General features: G+C 42.7%; 1 protein-coding gene across 2 annotated transcripts in view; it reads left to right on the top strand.

Annotated features, from left to right (window-relative positions):
- The window catches only part of lrba (LPS-responsive vesicle trafficking, beach and anchor containing), a 991104-nt gene that overhangs the window by 230789 nt on the left and 736805 nt on the right, over positions 1-23510 (top strand). For both annotated transcript variants that reach the window (XM_086011652.1, XM_086011642.1), the window contains exons 31-32: positions 12320-12398; positions 12787-12920. In XM_086011652.1, coding sequence (XP_085867778.1) covers positions 12320-12398; positions 12787-12920 — 213 coding nt within the window. The remainder of the gene's footprint in view (positions 1-12319; positions 12399-12786; positions 12921-23510) is intronic.

The raw sequence follows: 23510 nt of genomic DNA, 5'->3' as shown, positions 1-23510 counted from the left end.
GAACTATGCGAGGGCAGTCCCACTCAGCTGCACAACAGAGGAGTGATGGAATACTTGCCACTTGCCTTGATGGGTGCAGCTGCATCAACACTCAAGATCAACATCCTTGACAAAGCTGTCTGCTTGATCCGCACCTAATCCACGAGCCTAAGTATCCAACCTTTCCACCAGTGGTGTACCATCTAAAGGATGCGTTGCAGGAACTGGCCAACGCTTTTTCGGGAGCACCTCCCAAACTTGTGACCTCCACCACCTAGAAGGACAAGGACAGCAGGTGCAGGGGAACACGAGCACCTTTAACTCGCACACTATCCTGCCTTTGACATAGATTTCTGTTCCTTCATTGTGGGACCATTTTCACCACACTGACTGCAGCACTTTAAGAAGGCCCACCACCACCTTCAGGGCAACTAGAGATAGGCAATAAATGCCAGCTTTGCCAGCCATATCCTGAGAATTTTTTTTTTAATCACAGAATCATAGAAACTTACAGCATGGAAGGGTGCCATTCAACCTGTGCCAGCTCTTTGAAAGAGCTGTCCAATTTAGTCTCACACCCCAGCTTTTTCCCCATAACCCTACAAATTAGTTCTCCAAGTACATGTCCAGTTGCCTTTTGAGAGTTTCTGTGGAATCTGATGCCATCACCCTTTGAAGTAGTGCATTCCAGATCATCATAACTTTGTGTGGAATAATTTCTCTCATTTCCACTCTAGTTCTTTTGCCAATCATTTAAATCTATGACCCAATTGCCAGAGGAAACCCTACTTGCTCTATTAAAACCCCTCATAATTCTGAATACCTCTATTAGATCTCCCCTTAACCTTCTTTGCTCCAAGGAAAACAATCCCAGCTTCTCCAATCTCTCTACATAATTGAAGTCCCTCATCCCTGGTGTCATTATGGTAAACCTCCTCTGTACCCTCTCCAATGCCTTGACATCCTCCCTGGTGCCCAGAATTGTGCACAATACTCCAGTTGAGGCCTAACTAGTTATTTATAAAGATCCTACAGAACTGTTGCTCCTGATCATTATCCAGCGATCTTTACTAGAAATGCATGTATGTGCACACTGGGCTACCTATTCGTGTTACCATGCTGGCTACTTGCTGAAAGTGTGAACGTGGAATGCTATGGATTTGGCTGTTTTGGTGTGTACTGCAGTGTAATGGTGCCCATGTCTTAAACTGGTTGTGCACCATGGTAAACTTGAGGTGTTTAAGATGATTAAATGATTTGATAGGGTGGACAGAGAGAAACTATTTCTTCTGGTGAGAGAGTCCAGAAAAGGGGGGCACTACCTTAAAATTAGAGCTAGGCCGTTCAAGGGTGATGTTTGAAAGCACTTCTTCACATAAAGGGTAGTGGAAATCTGGAACTCTCTTCCCCCAAAAAACTGTTGAGGCTAGGTCAATTGAAAATTTCAAAAGTGAGATTGATAGATTTCTGTTAGGCAAGGGTTTTACGGGTTATGGAACCAAGGTGGGTAGATGGAGATAAGATACAGATCCGCCATGATCTAATTGAATGGTGGAACACGCTCGAGGGGCTAAATGGCTTACTCCTGTTCCTATGAGAATCCAGGTGAGGTCTGGTTTTTAAAAAAACAAATTTAAATTTGTAAATAGATGTACAGTATAATCTTTAGGGGCACAATACTTTCATGTGACTTCCTCATGTCAACATTAATGTTGCAATACCCATTTTAGTTTGTATTAGCTCAATCCAAGCTACTTTCCAGCCATTTTTATAGATATACAACACACTATCTCGCTGAACAATTTTTAATTACCTTCCACTGGCTGGAACAAATGCTTTGTTACATTGTCGCCCATTGGAGTATTTCAAGAGTTATGGTTTGGTGAAGTAATATTTTCTAGGCCCTAGAGAAGAAAAAAAATCATCTGTTGAAGCCATTAGGATCTTTTATTCAAAGTTTGCAGGCATGTGTATTCAGTAGGGAAATTGCAGAGAGTATAATGAAATCCCTTAACTCCCCCGAGCACTACAGTGAAATCATGTAGTCCCACGCATTCATCGTAATGGTAGAAATGTACATACCCTATACGGTGAGATTAATTAACCGCAGATGGTAGCAGGGAAATTCAAAGAAAAAAGAAGCATTTTGAATTCCTTGGTATCATAGTGCACTGGTGTATTTTCAGTGTCTGCCACACCCAGCAAGGCGCTAGTTTTGGACTGCTAATCCCACAGTGCTGTTTCCCATTCTAAGATGGACTGTAAAACTACTTTTGTACTGGCACTGTTTTAGTTTAGATTCTAGGAGACTGGCTCCCTACACTACTAAAATTGGTTCCTTTATCCCAGTGAGAGACTCCTAGACCGCTTTTCATGATTTTAAGGTTCTGCAGCTGTGCTTAGAGCTGGATTTAGTAGCCAGTGACCAGCTGAGATGCCACACTCCAAATTCAGACCTAAGCAAATACCAGTGTAACCAGATGTTGGTGAGTGGAGATAGAAACATAGAAGATAGGAGCAGGAGTAGGCCATTCGGCCCCTCAAGCCTGTTCTGCCATTTAATGAGATCCTGGCTAATCATCCAAATTCAGTACCCTGTCCCCGCTTTCTCCTCAGATCCCTTTAGCCTTAAGAAATATATCTAACTCCTTGAATATTTTTGATAAGTAGGCCTCAACTGCCTTCTGTGGCAGAGAATTCCACAGGTTCATCACCACTCTCTGGGTGAAGAATTCCTCCTCATCTCAGTCCTAAATGGCTTATCCTTAGACTGTGACCCCTGGTTCTGGACTCCCTGCCATTGGGAACATCCTTCCTGCACCTAGTCTGTCTAGTCCTGTTAGAATTTTATAAGTTTCAATGAGATCCCCTCTCATTCTTCTAAACTCTAGCGAATATAAGCCTAATCGACCCAATCTCTCTCCATACATCATTTCTGCCATCCCAGGTATCAGTCTGATGAATCTTCGCTGCACTCCCTCCATGGCAAGAACATCCTTTCTCAGATAAGGCAACCAAAACTGCACACAGTACTCAAGATGTGGTCTCACCAAGGCCCTATAACTGCAGCAAGACATCCTTGCTCCTGTACTCAAATCCTCTCGCTGTGAAGGCTAACATACCATTTGCCTTCTTAACCGCCTGCTGCATCTGCATGCTTACCTTCAGCGACTGGTGCACAACGCCACCCAGGTCTTGTTGCACTTCCCCTTTTCCAAATCTATTGCCATTCAGATAATAATCTGTCGCCTTGTTTTTGCCACTAAAGTGGATAACCTCGCATTTATCCACATTGGGCAGATGCATGGCAAATGCAGTGTAATCACCCAACCTGTCCCAATCATACTGGAATTTCTCGGCGGCATCCTCCTCATAGCGCACACACCCACCCAGCTTTGTGTCGTCTGCAAACTTGGAGATGTTACATCTAGTTCCCTCGTCTAGTTCATTAATATATATTGTGAATAGCTGGGGTCCTAGCACCAATCCCTGCGGTACCCCACTAGTCACTGCCTGCCACTCGGAAAAAGATCCGTTTATTCCAACTCTTTGCTTCCTGCCTGCTAATCAGTTCTCTATACAGGTCAGTACCTTAACCCCAATCCCATGTGCTTTAACTTTGCACGCAAATCTCTTACGCGGGACCTTATCGAAAGCCTTCTGAAAGTCCAAATACACCACATCCACTGGTTCTCCCTTATCTATTCTACCAATTACATCCTCAAAAAATTCCAGTAGATTAGTCGAGCATGCTTTACCTTTTGTAAATCCATGTTGACTTTGTCTGATCCTGTCGCTGTTTTCCAAGTGCTTTGCTATTACATCTTTTGTAATGGACTCTAGCATTTTCCCCACTACCGATGTCAGGCTCACCGGTCTGTAATTCCCTATTTTTTCTCTACCACCTTTTTTAAATAGTGGGGTTACATTAGCTACCCTCCAATCCATGGGAGCTATTCCAGTCTATAGAATTTTGGAAGATGACCAGCAATGCATCTACTATTTCTAGGGCCACTTCCTTAAGTACCCTAGGATATAGATTATCAGGCCCTGGGAATTTATTGGCCTTCAAAGCCGTCAATTTCCCTAAAACCATTTCCCTACAAATATTGATTTCATTCAATTCCTCCCTCTCATTAGATCCTATGTTCCCCAACATCTCTGGGAGGTTATTTGTGACCTCCTTTGTGAAGACAGAACCAAAGTATGTATTTAATTGCTCTGCCATTTCTTTGTTCCCCATTATAAATTCCCCTGATTCTGACTGCAAGGGACCTATGCTTGACTTCAATCTTTTTCTCTTCACATATCTATAGAAGCATTTACATTCAGTTTTTATGTTCCCAGCAAGCTTACTCTCATTCTATTTTCTCCCTCTTAATTAATCCCTTTGTCCTCCTTTGCTGAATCCTAAACTGCTCCCAATCCTCAGTTTTGCTGCTTTTTCTGGCCAATTTATATGGCCTCTCCTTGGATCTTATGCTATCCCTAATTTCCCTTGTTAGCCCTAGTTGAGTCACCTTTTTTGTTTTATTTTTATGCCAAACAGGGATGAACAAACTCTGTAGTTCATCCATGCGATCTTTAAATGTTTGCCATTGCCTATCCACCATCAACCCTTTAAGTAATGTTCCCCAATCCATCCTAGCCAGCTCGCACCTCATACAGGAAACTTTGGTTTATCCGGAGGTTGTATGTCCGGAAACCTCGATCTAACGGCAGAAATCAGCAGCCGTTTTGCTAGGTTTAAAAAAAAAAAAAAAAAAAAAAAAAATTCTTCTAGCATTTTTTTTTAAACAGTTAGTCTCTGGAAAGCCTCTCTGAAGCTGTTGCAAAGCTACAGAGACGCTTCCAAGGTACGGGCTGACTGTTTACAAGCTGTTGCTAAGCAACAGTGTTTGTTGTCAGATATGGAGATGAAAACCTCCGTCTGTCTGGAAGTTTTCATAGATCGGCATCACGCCGGTGCCGGATATCGCGAAGTTTCCTGTACCATCATAGTTTCCTTTATTTAAATTCAGGACCCTGGTCTCTGAGTCAACGACTTCACTCTCTATCATATTATGATCACTCCTCCCCAAGGGGCCTCGCACAACAATATTCCTAATTAATCCTTTCTCATTACATAACACCCAGTCCAAGAAGCCTGATCTCTAGTTGGTTCCTCGACATATTGGTCCAGGAAACCATAGGGCAGCACGGTGGCATAGTGGTTAGCACTGTTGCCTCACAGCGCCAGGGACCCGGGTTCAAATCCGGCCTCGGGTGACTGTCTGTGTGGAGTTTGCACATTCTCCCCGTGTTTGCGTGGGTTTTCTCCGGGTGCTCCGGTTTCCTCCCACAGTCCAAAGATGTGCGGGTTAGGTTGATTGGCCATGATAAAAATTGACCCTTAGTGTTAGGGGGGATTAAATACGTGGGGTGACGGGGATAGGGCTTGGGTGGGATGGCTGTCGGTGCAGGGACCGGGTGCTAGGGTTTGGATGATCAGCCATGATCTCGTTGAATGGCGGAGCAGGCTCGAAGGGCCGAATGGCCTACTCCTGCTCCTATCTTCTATGTTTCTATCCCGTATACACTCTAGGAATTCCTCCTCCACAGTATTGTTACTAATTTGGTTAGCCCAATCTATATGTAGATTAAAGTCACCCATGATAACTGCTGTGCCCTTACTGCACGCATCTCTAATTTCCTGTTTAATGCCATCTCCAACCTCAGCATTACTGTTTGGGGGTCTGTATACAACTCCCACTAATGTTTTCTGCCCGTTGGTATCGCTCAGCTCTACCCATACATATTCCACATCATCAGAGCTAATATCCTTCCTTACTATTGTGTTAATCTCCTCTTTAACCAGCAATGCTACCCCACCTCCTTTTCCTTTTTGCCTGTCCTTCCTGAATATTGAATACGCCTGGATGTTGAATTCCCAGCCTTGGTCACCCTGGAGCCATGTCTCTGTAATTCCAATTACATCATATCCGTTTACATCTATTTGCGCAGCTAATTCATTCACCTTATTACGAATGCTCCTCGCATTAAGACACAGCCTTCAGGCTTGTTTTTTTAACATTTAGTCCTTTTAGAATTATTATTTACTGTAGCCCTGTTTGCTTTACACCCTTGATTTCACTGCCTTCCACTTTTGCTTTTCTCCTTCCTGTCTTTTGTTTCTATCCTTGCTTCCGTTTCCTCTGTCTCCCTGCACAGGTTCCCAACCCCCTGCCATTTTAGTTTAAACCCTCCCCAAAAGCACTAGCACATTGGTCCCGGTCCTGCCCAGGTGCAAACTGTCCAGTTTGTACTGGTCCCACCTCCCCCAGAACCGGTTCCAATGTCCCAGGAATTTGAATCCCTCCCCCTTGCACCATTCCTCTAGCCACGTATTCATCTGAAATATCCTTCTGTTTCTACTCTGACTAGCACGTGGCACTGGTAGCAATCCTGAGATTACTACCTTTTGAGGTCCTATTTTTTAATTTACCTCCTAACTCCCTATATTCAGCTTTTAGGACCTCATCCCATTTTTTACCTGTATCGTTGGTACCTATATGCAGCACGACAACTGGTTGTTCACCCTCCCCCTCCAGAATGCCCTGCAGCCGCCCCGAGACATCCTTGACCCTTGCACCAGGGAGGCAACATACCATCCTGGAGTCTCGTTTGTGGCCGCAGAAATGCCTATCTATTCCCCTTACAATAGAATCCCCTATCACTATAGCTCTCCCACTCTTTTTCCTCCTGTCCTGTGCAGCAGAACCACTCATGGTGCCAGGAAGTTGGCTGCTGCTGCCTTCCCCCGATAAGCCATCTCCCTCAACAATCTCAAGTGGTATATCTGTTTGAGAGGGGGATGTCCACAGGGGACCCCTGCACTACACGCCTACGCCGCCTACTATGCCTGGCGTTCACCCATTCCCTTCCTGCCTCTGCAGCCTTTACCTGTGGTGTGACTAACTCCCTAAACATGCTATCCACGATGTCCTCAGCATCGTGAATGCTCCAGTATGTATCCATTCGCAGCTCCAGCACCGCAATGCGGCCTGTCGGTAGCTGCAGCTGGATACACTTCCTGCACACATGGTCGTCAGGGACACAGGAAGTGTCCCTGATTTCCCACAAAATGCAGGATGTGCATGCCACGGGGCCGAGCTGTCCTGCCATGACTTACCCTTTAATTAATTTAAATCAAATCAATACCACTAATTACACTACAATTAAATGATATACTCAAGGGCCCTTGGTTACTAGCACTCCCTGATACACAACAGAGACCTTAGAAACTATAACCACAAACATTAAGAACTTCTAAATTTTATAAACTATTAATCTTAACTGTCAAACTATAGAGTAGTATAAATACTCACCTGGCCGTACTCACCCAATCAGCTGCTTCCTCTTGCCCGTGTCAGTTTTTGAATCGTGACGTGGTTCCGGAACGCCGCCGCCTGTCTGAGATTGGTAAGCCTGTGTTTATAAAAAAAAAAGCCCGCGAAAGTGAGTTTAAGTACTCCCTGTACCTCCGCTCCCAACACCAGCCTGTGTATAAAAAAAAAAAAAGCCTGCGAAAATGAGTTTAGGTACTCATTATACCGCCGCTCTCTGCTCCTCTGAAGGCTTCTCTGCAAGCAAGGGTCCGATATTACCTGAGTGACTGACTAGTTAAGAGCAATGACAATATTGGCAGCAGCCTTCGATTAACTAGCCAGCCTATTCAGTCTCTTAGGGCAGTCACTGGTGCCACATGCACTCAGTTTAGTAAAAAAACACCGTATACACAATAGAGGCATTTCACCATGTATATTTACGTAACATCTACTGCCATTTAGTGCAAAACTTTGCAGTCTTTCTCTTTCATCAAAGTTTGGAGTTCTGCCATGAAATTCAGATACAGCACATCTTAGTGCAGCCTCTAGGTTTTTGTCCAGCAGTTGCGAGCAATACTTGACTTTTTCCAGAGTGATTGCTGAGAATGTTGACTCGCACAACGAGTCCGGGTGTACCTAAAAATGAGGTGGCAAACTGGGGAAGCTGCAACACAGGACTAGATGCATGCTAAACAGAGAAAACAGCATGCTATAGACTGAGCTAAGCGATCTCACAATCCACAGATCAGATCAAAGCTCTGCAGTCTTGCCACATCCAGTCGTGAATGGTGGTGGACAATTAAACAACTGATAGGAGGAGGAGGAGGCCACGTGAACATCCCCATCCTCAATGATGGCAGAGCCCAGCACGCAAGTGCAAAAGACAAAGCTGAAGTGTTCGCAACCACCTTCAGCCAGAAGTGCTGAGTGGATGATCCATCTCGACCTCCTCCTGAGGTCCCCACCATCACAGAAGCCAGTCTTCAGCCAGTTCGATTCACTCCACATGATCTCAAGAAACGGCTGAGCGCACCGGATACAGCAAAGGCTATGGGCTCTGACAATATCCCAGCTGTTGTGCTAAAACCTTGTGCTCCAGAACTAGCCGTGCCTCTAACCAAGCTGTTCCAGTAGAACTACAACACTGGCATCTACCCGACAATGTGGAAAACTACCCAGGTATGTCCTGTTCATAAAAAGCAGGACAAATCCAATCTGGCCAATTACTGCCCCATCAGTCTACTCTCGATCATCAGTAAAGTGATGGAAGATGTTGTCGACAGTGCTATCAAGCGGCACTGGCTCACCTATAACCTGCTCACCGATGCTCAGTTTGGGTTCTGCCAGGACCACTTGGCTCCAGACCGCATTACAGCCTTAGTCCAAACATAGACAAAAGAGCTGAATTCCAGAGGTGAGGTAAGAGTGACTGCCTTTGACATCAAGGCAGCATTTGACTGAGTGTGGCATCAAGGAGCCCTAGTAAAATTGAAGTCAATGGGAATTGGCGGAAAGCTCTGCACTGGCTGGAGTCATACCTAGCACAAAAAAAGATGTTGTGGTTGTTGAAGGCCAATCATCTCCGCCCCAGGACATCGCTGCAGGAGTTCCTCAGGGCAGTGTCGTAGGCCCTACCATCTTCAGCTGCTTCATCAATGACCTTCCCTCCATCATAAGGTCAGAAGTGGGGATTTTCATTGTGCAATCATCAATGTTCAGTTCCATTCGCAACTTCTCAGATAATGAAGCAGTCTGTGCTTGCATGCAGCAAGACCTGGATGACATTCAGGCTTGGGCTTATAAGTGACGAGTAATATTCGTGCCACGCAAGTGCCAGGCAGTGACCACCTCCAACAAGAGAGCGTCTAACCACCACCCCTTCATATTCTACAGCATTACCATTGCCGAATCCCCCACCATTAACATCCTGGGTGGGTCACCATTGACCAGAAACTTAACTGGACCAGCCACATAAATACTGTGGCAACAAGAGCAGGTCAGAGGCTAGGTATTCTGTGGCAAGTGTTTTGCCTCCTGACTCCCCAAAGCCTTTCCACCATCTACAAGGCACAAGTCAGGAGTGTGATGGAATACTCTCTACTTTCCTGGATGAGTACAGCTCTAACAACACTCTAAGCTCGACACAATCCAGGACAAAGCAGCCCACTTGATTGGCACCACATACACTCACCACCGGCGCACCGTGGCTGCAGTATGTACCATCTACAAGATGCACTGCAGCACCTTGCCAAACTTCTTCAACAGCACCTCCCAAACCCGTGACCTCTACCACCTAGAAGGCCAAAGGCAGCATGTGTATGGGAACACCACCACCTCCAAGTTCCCCACCAAGTCTCGCACCATCCTGATTTGGAAATATATTGCCGTTCTTTCATCGTCGCTGAGTCAAAATTCTGGAACTCCCTATGTAACAGCACTGTGGGCATACCTTCACCATATGGACTGCAGCGGTTCAAAAAGATGGCTCACCAGCATCTTCTCGAGGACAATTAGGGATGGGCAATAAATGCTGGCCTTGTCAGCGAAGCCCACATCCCATGAACGAATTAAAAAAAAATTAAAAAAATTGTTTTGGATGGAATGCCTGAAAGATTTTTAAAAAATAGGGATTTTCTTTAAGGAAATTAAAAGTTTGAGAAGAATTTGTCAATTCTGTATGGGGTAACTGAATTTGATGGTAGAAGGTTTCCAACTAACTGTACTCTGGCTTCTGCAATTTAGAAATCTGATCATATTTCAGAGTTTAGGCACCAAAGAATGTTTTAATGTTCAAGTTGTCAGGGTTGCTAAATGGCGAGAGAGTTTTTAGAAACTTGCTGGGCATCAGATTGCAGGCTTAATTCTTACTAGAAGCTTTACGATAACAATTTTGAAAATTTATAAAATTTTCAATCAAGTCCTTTGGCAAAAGCTCTGAATCATGTGTTATGGCTTTATGGAGTAATCCAGCTGTAATGTGACTTTTAATTGCTAGGTTAATGTTGCATTTTCATTTCATCTGCACAATATAATTTTAGTCATGTGCTCTGTCAGCTGTGCTCGTGAACTCATCAGAGGTTTTGGTTGCTAAACATTATCTTTTGAGTCAAAATTCTGTGGGCAGTTTTAATGCACAGCTAGGAGCGCAAATCTAAATGAGAGAATTCTCCCAAAATGTATTGCATGCAGCACGAGATAAAATCTACAAGCTGGCTTTTTCCACGACGTGGTTAAGATTTTTATGAGCAAATTATTGAAATTCTGTTTTTTTAAATCGGAAGGTAGTTTCCCATAAGAGAGGACCCTGAATGACTTCCGATTCAGCTATAGTTTTGAATTGGATCTGAACGTGATCTCCACTAAAAACATGCTGTGTCTCGACTGGCTAAAATTGACAATCGTCACTTTAATTCTGTGAACAAGATGATTTTTCTATGCCACTGATGTTGCTGATGCCAACAATGGTTGTATTTTAATTACCGAAAGACTAGCTTTATCAGGATTTAGAAAATTAAGCATTTTTAAAATGTTGCTGACAAACCCTCTCAAAGAATAGTACACAACAGTGCCCTACAATAAGCATCCATTTTCTATCTGTGAAGGTGCTGGAAGCAGAGACCAAGCATCAAAAATTGCATTTTTGTATCTAGCTTCATATCATTAAGATGGTAATCTTAATCAAGACACCAGCTACTGTGCAATGCATTTTTAGCACTCACTAAATTTAGTAAATCACTGCTAATAAACCCTTAATTTTATTTTTGTTTTTGTTGTTGATTAAAACTCATTTTTACCACATGTGATCTGTTCATTGATTTACATTTAGATGTTATTTCTGTGATGGTGCTCAACCTTGGGTCACTTGAGGTCTCCAGTGTCCCCATATATTGAGATCTATTAACTTTTTGAAGCCCATGATGGATTATAGACACTGCTCATATACTTTTTGCTAAATCTTAAGTTAGTTTAACAACTCTGAAATAGTGTTGTCCAATAGAAATTGCTGACTACCCACAGGTGTGGCTACAGTGACTCCATTTGAGCCACATGCACTAATTGTAGTAGAAAATGACTTGCACACAATACAGGCAAATATGCATTACATTTCAGCCTCAAGATTTTTGTGCAGCAGTTGCCAGTGGTACTTTGACTTTATCAGAGTGATTGCTGAGAATGTTGACTCTCACAATGCGAAGCACCAGACCGACCCCTGCTCTCCATCTGGAACACGGTTTGGTGCTACTTGCCTTTTGCCATGACACATCCTTTTGGAGCTGCTCATTACTGGCTTAGCTTGCTTTATTCTGGCCTGGTGATAGTTCCCCTCTCCATACAATGTTGCTGGTGTTTCCATGCACTTGGACACTCTGCTTTTTTTGTCTTGCCGTTTTACCAACAAAAACACACGACATTTAAAGTACACATAAATACGCGTAATGAGATCACATGCTCAACGACTGTGTCTATTACAAAAGCAAAATACTGTGGATGCTGGAAATCTGAAATAAAAGCAGAAAATGCTGGAAATACTCAGCAAGTTAACATTTCTCGTCTATGACCGTGCTCATTTTTAATTTACCAATCAAAAGTGCAATTAGCCACATCTGGTTTTTCAATTAGCAACATGGCTAATGTATTGGACAACACAGCTCTAAGATGAGGCATAATGTTTTATTTGACTGCGTTACTGCTTGGCCCTCATTTTTTGACTTAGATTTTATTGCCCCACTTTGCTTTCCATATCCAAATTGGAAATCCTTTTTTGAAAATTGTACCTCCACATTTCTTTTAAATCACTGCAGTTCGCATATAGTTTTCAAGGGAAGCATCATCAAAAAGATCTTGAAGGCCCATATGTTTTAATATGCAAGAAATAGTTCATAGGAAACATTGAGATCTAATATACCACTTTTACTGAATAAAAAGTGTTGTGATTTATTTTGTCAGCAAATTTTCTGTTTGAATTCTCTTAGGTGGTGGACCTTCCAACTCAAAACTGCCATCTGTTCAAACTGTGTCCCCAATGCCAGAGGACTCTGCAGCAAATATGAGGTAATAACTACTTTATTAACTTTTCACAAAGATCTTTTATACTCCAGTTTTTTGCTTCACCTTTTCTATTGGCAGTTTTAGAGGGAATTTGGTACTACTTGATCGTATGAAAAGAATTTCAAATACATTTACTGAAACTGAATTGCTATAGTATAAAATTAGATATTTATAAATGTAATAAACTTTTGATATGATGGAGTGTGTTACTGCTGCATTTAGTAACAGCCTAGTGGAGATATCGCATTAAATGAATTGCACTAACGTTTCCATCTCCAAATCATATCTTCAAAAAAATTAGTCTGGTATTAACGTCATGTCTTAGAATTGATCGATCCTCCATTGCAGAGTTTGTAAAATTTAAATGTAACTTTTTTTTAAACCTGTTTAGTATTACAGCAAGGCTCGAACGTGCACTGGAGAAGACTGCACCTCTTCTGAGGGAGATTTTTGTGGACTTTGCTCCTTTTCTTTCACGTACTCTTCTGGGCAGTCATGGACAAGAATTGCTCATTGAGGGTACAAGTAAGTTTCCAAATACAATTTAAGACATTTAATACACAAGCAGGCTGTATTTGATTATATACTTGAAGACAGATAAGTAATGATTGTGTAGCCTGGGCATTTTTCTTCTACCCTCTCTATCTCTTTCACCACAACCACTCCCACCCCCACCAAACCAACCTTAGTTTCTCCTTGTACTCAATGGCAATGTCCGAGTGGTCTGTGCTGAAATTTCTAAAATATAAGCTGGGCACTATTTTTAAAATGGGAGTCCATTCTTTGTTTTATGACATGGAGGTTTTAGTTCATAAAGATTTTTTAGTGGAGGTTTTTGGTGACTTTTGATCAGCAAAGCAAACTCTAACCCATTTTTGTGCAGCTAAGATGTCAATGTTGGGGAATGGCACATTTTATTCACCCTTTATACCCTGTATCAGCATCAAGCATTTCAAGGTTCATTGTACAGGCCAGATATAGAGTTAGGCTCCTTCTCTGTCCTAACTTTGGAAGAAAGCAGTGACATTTCAATTCTTATGCCCAACTTTCTTGTGGCCAGTTTCATGCTGTGTGCCTACATCCATTAGTAATCGGTTTTACAACCCCAATTTATTTCACGTCTGACCTTTGCAGCTAGCAGAAACACAACCCTTTCCTCATTAATCTGGGTGGAATTCAAACTCGGGTCCCAGCAGTTAAAACAATTGTATATAGAAACATAGAAGATAGGAGCAGGAGTAGGCCCTTCGAGCCTGCTCCGCCATTCAATGAGATCATGGCTGATCATCCAAATTCAGTACTGCAGTGTCCGTGTGTAGATAAAGACACTGAAGACAGGAGTTGGTTCATAGGTATTTACTAAGCAAGTCTGGGGGGGGGGTTCTAAAGGATATACACAATACACAGGCTTATATAGCCCAAGTGGCAATTACTGGCATTACTCACACCTGGGGCTCTTAAAGGCACATACACCACAATTCCTCCCCTTTTAGTTAACCAGTACATCATATTTTTAAGTAATTATTAATTACATGTTATATGCAAAATAATATACATTGCTGTATTAATTATAAGTTAGTCTCTCAGGAGGCTTCCTGACTCGGTCCGGATAACGCCTCGGGGGTGTAGTAGTTTCTGGTGGTGTAGTAGGTTCTTTTGGCAAGGCTGATTCGGCTTGAATGCCAGTGTCGGGTTCATCGGGTTCCAGTATCACCGGATCGGAGGTAGATATGGGTATCTCTACTTCATCGTTAGATGTATAGAGTGGTGGTGTAGGTTGTCCCTTTTCGGATGACTTGATGATTTGGTCAGCATGGCGCCTTATTATGCTTTCTCCGATGTCCACGGTATACATCAGTGGTCCTAGTCATGTGCAGATAGTTCCAGGCTGCCATTTCTCAGTACGGTAGTCCCGGGCCAAAACCGGTTGGCCTATCTGGAAGGCCCTAGTTGGCCTTTCATTCATGCCCTGAAACTGCCGGTTCTCCACGTCCCTTCGGATGTTGGGCTTGACCAAATCCAGCCGGCATCTTAGGTTTCTATTGTAGAACATCATGGCGGGAGTTTGGTTGGTAACCATGTGTGTTGCATTCCTATATGCAAATAAGAAGTTATCCACCTTGTGCTGAAGTTTTATGTCTTCATTACCCATGGCCTTTATGGCCTTCTTGAAGGTCTGGACAAACCTTTCAGCCAATCCATTGGTGGCGGGATGGTATGGGGCGGACGTGTAGTGCTTTACCCCATTGTTCTTTAAGAACTTTCTGAATTCTTCGGACACAAATTGCGGTCCATTATCAGAACATATCTGTTCCGGCAGCCCATTCCTGGCAAATATGGTCCTTAATACTGTGATGGTTTTTTCCGTGGTGATGGAGGACATCTTTATTACCTCCGGCCACTTGGAGTGTGCATCAACTGCGATTAAGAACATTGAGTCCATAAATGGACCAGCAAAGTCGGTGTGCACCCTTTGCCAGGGAGATGAGGGCCACTCCCATGGATGTAGAGGGGCCTGTGGCGGAGCATTTTGGACCTTCTGGCATCCTAGGCAGCTCTTGGTCATGTCTTCGATGTCTCCATCGATACCTGGCCACCATACAAACGCTCTAGCTAGGTTCTTCATTTTCACTCCACCCAGATGCCCCTCGTGAAGCTCCTTTAGTACTTTATCCTGGAGTTTGGGTGGAATCACCACTCTGGCTCCACACATCAAGGTTCCTCGGCACACTGACAGTTGTTCTCTTCTTTGCGAGAATGCTGGCAATAGTGGCTCGCCATGTGCTGGCCATCCCTTCACTGTTAAATCGTAGACCCGTGAGAGAGTAGGGTCATTTCTTGTCTCCCTTTCAATGGCAGAATTTGTCACCGGTAGACATTCCACTATGGTAGAGTGGAATATCTCCACTGGGTCTACTGTAGGTGCCTCTTCTATCGTTGGCAACGGTAGGCGCGATAAACCGTCAGCATTCCCATGCTGTTTTGACCCTTTGTATTCAATGTTGTATTGGTGTGCCCCTAGAAAAAGGGACCACCTCTGTAATCTTTGTGCTGTCATAACGGGAACACCTTTTTTAGGGTTGAATATGGAGATGAGGGGTTGATGGTCAGTCAGCAAGGTAAATTTTTGTCCGTGTAGGTAATGGTTGAATTTCTTCACTCCCCATACCAGGCTGAGTGCTTCTCTGTCTATTTGGGCATAGTTACGCTCAGCTGAGTTTAATGAGCGTGACGCAAAAGCTATCGGCCGTTCTGAGCCATCAGGGAATTTATGGGATAATACTGCTCCTATGCCGTAAGGGGATGCATCGCACGCCAGTCTGATTGGTAGTGATGGGTTGTAATGAGCCAAAACTTTCTCGGATGTGATTAAGTCTTTACATTTATGGAAGGCACGTTTACAGTCTTCGTTCCATTTCCAAATCACTCCTGTGTGTAGAAGATCATTAAGAGGGTGTAGAATAGTTGATAAGTTCGGTAAAAATTTATGATAGTAATTTATTAATCCCAGGAATGACCTTAATTGTGAAACATTTTCAGGTGCTGGGGCTTTTATAACTGCTTCAATTTTTTCAGGTGACTTATGCAACCCTTCCTTATTAATTATGTGGCCACAATATGATATCTGATTTTGGAAAAATTCGCACTTGGGGCGATTTGCTCGTAGGCCCCGTTCTTTCAGCCTAGTGAGCACTTGCTCCAAATTGGCACGGTGCTCGTTGTCGTTTTCTCCTGTTATAAGGATGTCGTCTAGGTAGCATTGAGTCCCCGGAATCCCTTGCAGGACTTGCTCCATAGCTCTTTGCCAGATAGCTGGAGCTGATGCTACTCCAAAAACCAGTCGATTGTACTGGTACAGGCCTTTGTGTGTGTTTATTGTGAGATACTTTTTAGAGGTCTCCTCAACCTCCATCTGTAGATATGCCTGTGCCAAGTCAATTTTTGTGAAACGTTTCCCTCCGGATAGTGAGGCGAAAATATCTTCTATCCTCGGAAGAGGATACTGTACCGTGTGAAGGACCGGGTTTACAGTCACCTTAAAGTCCCCACAGATGCGAATTTTTCTCTGTTCCTCAGTTATTTTTCAATGCTTTTTTCATGACTGGAACGATGGGTGTTGCCCATTCGCTCCAATCTATTTTGGATAATACGCCTGACTTTTCCAAATTCTCCAGCTCTGCCTCGACTGCCGGACGTATTGCGTATGGCACCGGTCTTGCCTTAAAATTTTTTGGAATTGCTGTATCGTCCACTTTTATTGAGGCGGTGATGCCTTTCAAGGTTCCTAGTTTCTCTTGAAACACTTCTTTGGCGTTGGCCAAGATGTCTTTTAATCGTTCAGGTATGATGTCATCATTGTTTTTTTCCTTCTTGGTCACCGTCAGTGCCTGAATGGAGTGCCAGTCTAAACGTATCTTCCTTATCCATTAACGTCCCAACAACGGTGGACCACCATCTTGTAGAATGTATAAATACAACTTTTGTATTTCTTTGCCGTTGTATACCACAGGCACCTTTATTTTTCCTTTGGGGTATACTTTCTGCCCCGTATATGTTTTTAAGATAATGGATGTGTCTTTTAGAGGTATATGCGAAAATAGCCTCTCGTAATCTCGTCGATTTATTACGGTTAGAGCTGATCCTGTATCTAGCTCCATTTTAACTGGGGACCCTGCTATTATGAGGGTAACCCAAATGGTCTGGTAATATTCATTGGCAATTACATTATGTAATTTGAGAGAGCTTAGTCTCTTGTTCCCGGAGTCGCTATCGCTCTTCTGGTCTTTGGAGCTACTGTCCGTCATCATTTGTACCTTTCTGTGCTTTTCCTTATTGATTCTTTTCCCGTTAGTGGATTTTTTATTTTCAGATCGGCATACACGTGGAATGTGTCCCATCTTTCCACATCGCCTGCATGCTTTTTCTTTGAACCAGCAATCCCTCTGGTCATGGTTGGATCTGCTGCAGCGATAACATCTCTCGAAACCCCGTGTCATTTCATGGGTGCCGAAGTCCTGTGGCCTTTGCTGTATCTTTGCCGCTCCTATTGCACTGAAAGCCTTGTCCAGTGTTAAATCTTTTCCAGAAGATACCTTTTTTTGTGTTTCTACACTTAGGGGATTGCAGATGAATTTGTCTTGCAGCGAATCTGCCAGTCCTGCCTCGAATTGGCAGTGTAGGGTATCAACAATCTCTTCAAAATTCTTGTCCATCGGTTCGGCTGGAGTGATTAAGTTGCGTAACAGCTTGTATGTTTCTGCGCCCATTAGATCCAGAAGCACTGAAGCTTTTTTTTCATCTTCTATTCCATTTGCGGTGCAAAACACCTCCACTCTTTCTACATATGTGGTCCAATCCTCTATGTTGTTATCAAAAACATCAATATTGCCAAAGTTAGGCTCTGTTTCGTTATCAAAAGCATCAATATTGCCAGACTTGGGCATTTCAAAAAAAAAGATAAGGCGCTTCCCGCGCTTTTTTTTTTTCTCTGTCGCAACGATATGGCGCTTCCCGCGTTTTCCCGCCGCTGCTACCGATAACAACGCTGTTTTACTGTGGTTTCCGTTTATTCACTGTTGGAGACTCGTTCCCGACGGAGGTCTAAACGCTGACCTGCTTGCCGCGCCGGCCGTCTCCCGAGTGCACCCTCCCAGTCCGTTATTGCTTGCCTCCGATTTCGCTGCCTGTCTCAGCTGCAGAGCTCGCCGCTGGAGCCCCAGCCTGACGCCCAGGAAGGATTAGCGCAGTACTTGCCGCCAGCTGGTGAAACCACAGTTTCTATTACTTCCTTGAGTCTTCTGGACGCTGGAGGAATCGATGTCCTTGAGGTGCTGCCGAATTGCAGGTAAGTCCGTTTCCACTTCGTCGCCACTGTAGTGTTCGTGTGTAGATAAAGACACTGAAGACAGGAGTTGGTTCATAGGTATTTACTAAGCAAGTCTGGGGGGGGGTTCTAAAGGATATACACAATACACAGGCTTATATAGCCCAAGTGGCAATTACCGGCATTACTCACACCTGGGGCTCTTAAAGGCACATACACCACAATTGCTCTTAAAGGCACATACACCACAAGTACCCTGTCCCTGCCTTCTCCCCATATCCCTTGATCCCTTTAGCCTTAAGAAATATATCCAACTCTTGAATATATTTAATGAACTGGCCTCCACCGCCCTCTCTGGCAGAGAATTCCACAGGTTCACCACTCTCTGGGTGAAGAAATTCCTCCTCATTTCAGTCCTAAATGGCTTACCCCTTATCCTTAGACTATGACCCCTGGTTCTGGACTCCCCGGCCATCAGAAACATCCTTCCTGCATCTAGTCTGTCCAGGCCTGACAGAATTTTATAGGTTTCGATGAGATCCCCTCTCAATCTTCTAAACTCCAGTGAGTATAAGCCCAATCGACACAATCTCTCCTCATACGTCATTCCTGCCATCCCAGGTATCTGCCTGGTGAATCTTCGCTGCACTCCTTCCATGGCAAGAACGTCCTTCCTCAGGTAAGGCGACCAAAACTGTGCACAATACTCCAAGGTGCGGTCTCACCAAGGCCCTGTACAACTGTAGCAAGACATCCTTGTTCCTGTACTCGAACCCTCTTGCTACGAAGGCCAACATACCATTTGCCTTCTTAACCGCCTGCTGCACCTGCATGCTTACCTTCAGCGACTGGTGCACAAGAACACCCAGGTCTCTTTGCACTTCCCCTTCTCCCAATCTATTGCCATTCAAATAATAATCTGCCTTCCTGTTTTTGCTACCAAAGTGGATAACCTCACATTTATCCACATTATAGCACATTTGCCATGTTTCTGCCCAATCAATCAACCAACTTGTCCAAATCGTACTGGAGTTTCACGACATCCTCCTCACAGCATACCCTCCCACCCAGCTTTGTGTCGTCTGCAAATTTGGAGATATTACATCCAATTCCCTCGTCCAGATCATTAATATATATTGTGAACAGCTGGGGTCCTAGGACCGATCCTTACGGTACCCCACTAGTCACTGCCTGCCACTCGGAAAACGACCCATTTATTCCAACTCTTTGCTTTCTGTCCGCCAACCAGTTCTCTATCCAAGTCAATACCTTGCCCCCAATCCCATGTGCCTTAATTTTGCACGCTAATCTCTCGTGCTAATCCACTAAACCAACCAGTTCTTCTTATTTCGTACTCCCTTTTCCCAATGGGATTCTGATTTAAACCATTCTTGGTTGGATGGTTTGGTACTTTGAGAGGTACCTTCTAAGCCAAAGATGTCTCAGGTTCTGTTGATGAGCATGTTTTGCAAGTTCTTGGCCAGTGAGACAAAATGGAACATAACATAATACTTTTATAGTGGAATTGGAAGAATATACAACTGTCTGGCTCTTAGTAGTGTAATAATTATTTCTGACTGATTTTTTTTTTGAAGAAGTTTTTCGCAGAACTGCCTGCCAATAGAATTGAATGTATGTTATCACAAGGACAGGTGAAGGAAAATTAGAGAAAGATGCAGTAATTTTGAGACTTTAATACTGCGTATTCAAAAATCTTTGCAAATATTTTCCCTCATTGAAGCCATTTATCAACACTTCTGTAGCAAACTACTCCAACAAATAAACATTTATTCACATTTTTCTTATTTACAAGATTAGTTAGTAAAAAAATCAATTACAAATAATTATTGCATTTAGCAACTGTTAGCCCTTTTCATTTCTGTTTCCTGTAGTTCTAATAAAACCGTACAGATGACATCAGAAAAATTAGTCGGGAAAAGTTAGCAAGTTTAAAGGTGGTAGGGATCTGAAAACGTGTTGAAATGACATTTATTTATTCACCTTGGATAATTAAGATTTGATCTGCTAATGTTGAACTTTGAGGCAAATGACTGTTTTACTCAAATAATAATGGAAAATGCTGGAAATACTCAGCAAGTCAGGCAGCATCTGTGGAGCAACAGATCAATGACCTTTCATCAGAACTGGAAGAAGTTGGAAATGTAACCGTTTTTAAGCAAGTACAGAGGCAGGGAAAGTGCGGGTGTGGGGGGGAGGGGTGTTTGAAGAGGAGAGACGGGGAGGAAAGAAAAGAAGGGAAGGTCTGTGATGGGCTGGAAAGCAGGAGTGATTAAATGACTAAAGGTATTGATGGTGCAAGACAAAATGAGATGGTAATGGGACAAGTAAAGAAACAAAAGATGGGTCTAGAGGAGCTGTAAATGGCAACAGCAGAATTATTACCAGCATCTATTGTCTGGAAAAAATAGCAGTGGTTATGATCTAAAGTTATTGAAATCAATGTTGAGTCCAGAAGGTTGTAAAGTGTCTAATTGAAAGATGAGGTGCTGTTCCTCGAACTTCCATTGAGCTTCATTGGAACAGTGCAGCAGACTGAGGACAGAGGGGGAGTGGGACAGAAAATTAAAATGGGAAGCGACCGGAAACTCAGGGTCGTGTTTGCGACTGAACGAGGTGTTCAGCAAAGCGATCACCCAATCTGCATTTAGTCTCCCCTTTTGACCTTTTTACTTAATTTTCTCATCTTTTGAAGATGTTGACTCTTGACGAGTTTTCATAGAATTTACAGCACGAGAGACCATTTGGCCCATCGTGCCTCTGTTGGTGTTAGTTCTTCAACTGGAGCTGTCCCATTTCTAATCCTATTTACCTGCCTTTCTCTGTACCTTAAACATTTCAATTCCTTTCATGATATAGCCACTTCCTCAATACCCAGTTGTGGTAAAGCATTCCATGTTCTCATAATCCAATCAGTGGGAACAATCTTTCACTATTTATTTATCCTCTCAATTTTTCATAATTTGGAAAACTATTAGATCCACTTAAAATTGTCTCTGTTCCAGTGGGGAAAAAGCCAGTTTTTTTCAGTTTTTCTCCATAACTGCAGCCTCCCATTCCTGATATTATACAAGTGAATCTTTACCCCTTCAAATATCCATGTATGATTCCACAGGCATTGACAGTTTCTGGTCGCTCATATGAGTGGCTATTCCTGTGTGATTAAAACACTGCTCTTTTCCTTTAGGATGTTGGTTTGAATCCAACTAGATTGATGGAATGAACGTCTCTGTGCTGGTTGTAACTGTCCTATAATAAATGAGCCTGGGCATTTTCAACGCAGTTCGCAGTAAATACAGATCCACAGCATAAAATTGAAAAAAATTAGCAAACCGATACAGTAGCGATTGTTTTTAAATTGCATTTAAATGCATTGTTTGGGTGGGTAGAGAATGTGCCTGATGGCCTAGAGGTTAAATGCATTGCGCAGTGTACAACTGACTTATGCAGAACTGGAACGCTCCAAATTTAATCCCCAGTCTGTGCTGAGTTAAATGATACCAGTCAGAGTGGATGTAGACATACTGCAATAGGCCCCAGCTTAGGCTAGGGAGAGGAAAAATTGAGCAGGGTGCCTGCTCCTGATTGAAAAGTTTCTGGAGGGTTGGGTGATGATTGGATTGAGCTTGTCTATGATGCCCTCCACAGCCAAATGGCTTGCTTACCTTCATTGTTTCTGCTCACAAGAAAAATGGTCACTTGGATGAGTTGCAGGAAGGAGAACTGACAGCACCTCTGCAAAAGTGTGTCCCAGAATGTGTTCAAGCTTTTAGAAGAAGAGAGAAAACTGGGAAAAATACATTGTAGCATAATAGCAGTACGCTATACCTGGCTGGGCTATACATAATGTTGCTGTCTCTAGATGGTAAAATATTTAATTTCTCAGCACTCATGCTTTTTATCTTGAGCACAAAAAATAGCAAATATGTAAAACAAATGTATTTTTCTGTCTTCCCTGCAAACTCCCTTTCTGCCGCGTACTGTCTTTGTGGGTCCTGCCTAAATTTTATTTACTTATATATTTATTTGCCTGAATCTAAATTGAATTGCTGGCAGATTTGAGCTCTCACCTGTTTGAGGTATTATTCAGTGGTTTCAGGCTACGTATCTATTCACTGTTTCTTCTTGATATACCACATCTCTTGAAAACAATGGAGAATTCACTTTATTTTGACAGCTGCGTTATTAAATAATTAGCTAATTTATTGAGAGAGGGCAGACTTCCTTGTGATGCCTTCTAACATGGTAACCTTGTTTGATCACTCTGCAAAAGGAAGTGAAGAGGAAACAAAATGAAGTTAAGACTTGTCATCTCAATATTCATAAAAACCCATTGTAATCCCATGAAACCCATAAAGTAGCTAGTGCCTTTTTTAAAACCACTTTTGGTTCTGCTAGGTTTACAGAGAGGGGGTCAAGGGTCAAAGTACTAATAAGAGTGTTTGGGATGTCTGCTGCCACAAAACAAAATGGAAACTTGATTGATAGCTAGAGGGCTGAAGGGAGAGAGTAACAGAGAAAGCAAAGGTCATAGAGCCATTTCCCCTCTCTGCATATATAATAACCTGTGGTATGGATAGCAAAATGTAGATATTGTGGATCAATATGACATATGCTGTACACATTTGGAGCAGTAATAAGACACGCAAGCACAGCTTATCGTAACATTTTGAAATTGAAACTGAGCAATTCTAGATAAAGTAGACAATATAAATATAGGTAACGTTATAAACGGGCATTCATTAATACAGTACTCAATTTAGCCAAAATAGAAAAAGTGAGCAATGTCTTGAAACCTCCTGCAATTCAGTTGGGCTACTCTCATTGATTATAAGAACATTCAATCAATTATTTAACTTGAACATTTGGATTCTTTAATTCCTTATTTAAGAAAAAAAGGTATATTTTCATCCTTTTATAATAAAATGGTGCTGACTAAACCACAGTTCAGTTGGAAGTCTTTTTGGGCAAAACATTTCTCACCTTTCATTAAAACATTAAACACTTTTATCTTTCACTTTTTATTCCCAAGTATGTCACCAATCTCCTTTCAGAATAAGATATAAATAATCAAACCTAATATATGTGGACTGAACAGTAGTTATACTGGTTGACTCAGACTGGTCGATCCTTGGATAATTTCCTGTTCAAATTTACATTCAGTTGAGTTGAAATCTCTATTTTGTATACAGTCATTATAGTCCACAGTGTTTTAGCAGTGCAAGTACTGTATCACACAGTTTTCCCTGACACTGGACTAATTGCTCAAAAGA

Source organism: Somniosus microcephalus, chromosome 2 (genome assembly GCF_052327205.1).
Source record: "Somniosus microcephalus isolate GS21.2 chromosome 2, FLI_Smic_1.0, whole genome shotgun sequence".
Classification (NCBI taxonomy): Eukaryota; Metazoa; Chordata; class Chondrichthyes; order Squaliformes; family Somniosidae; genus Somniosus; species Somniosus microcephalus.
The sequence above is the reverse complement of the archived record's forward strand: the minus strand, read 5'-3'. Positions and strand labels throughout refer to the sequence as shown.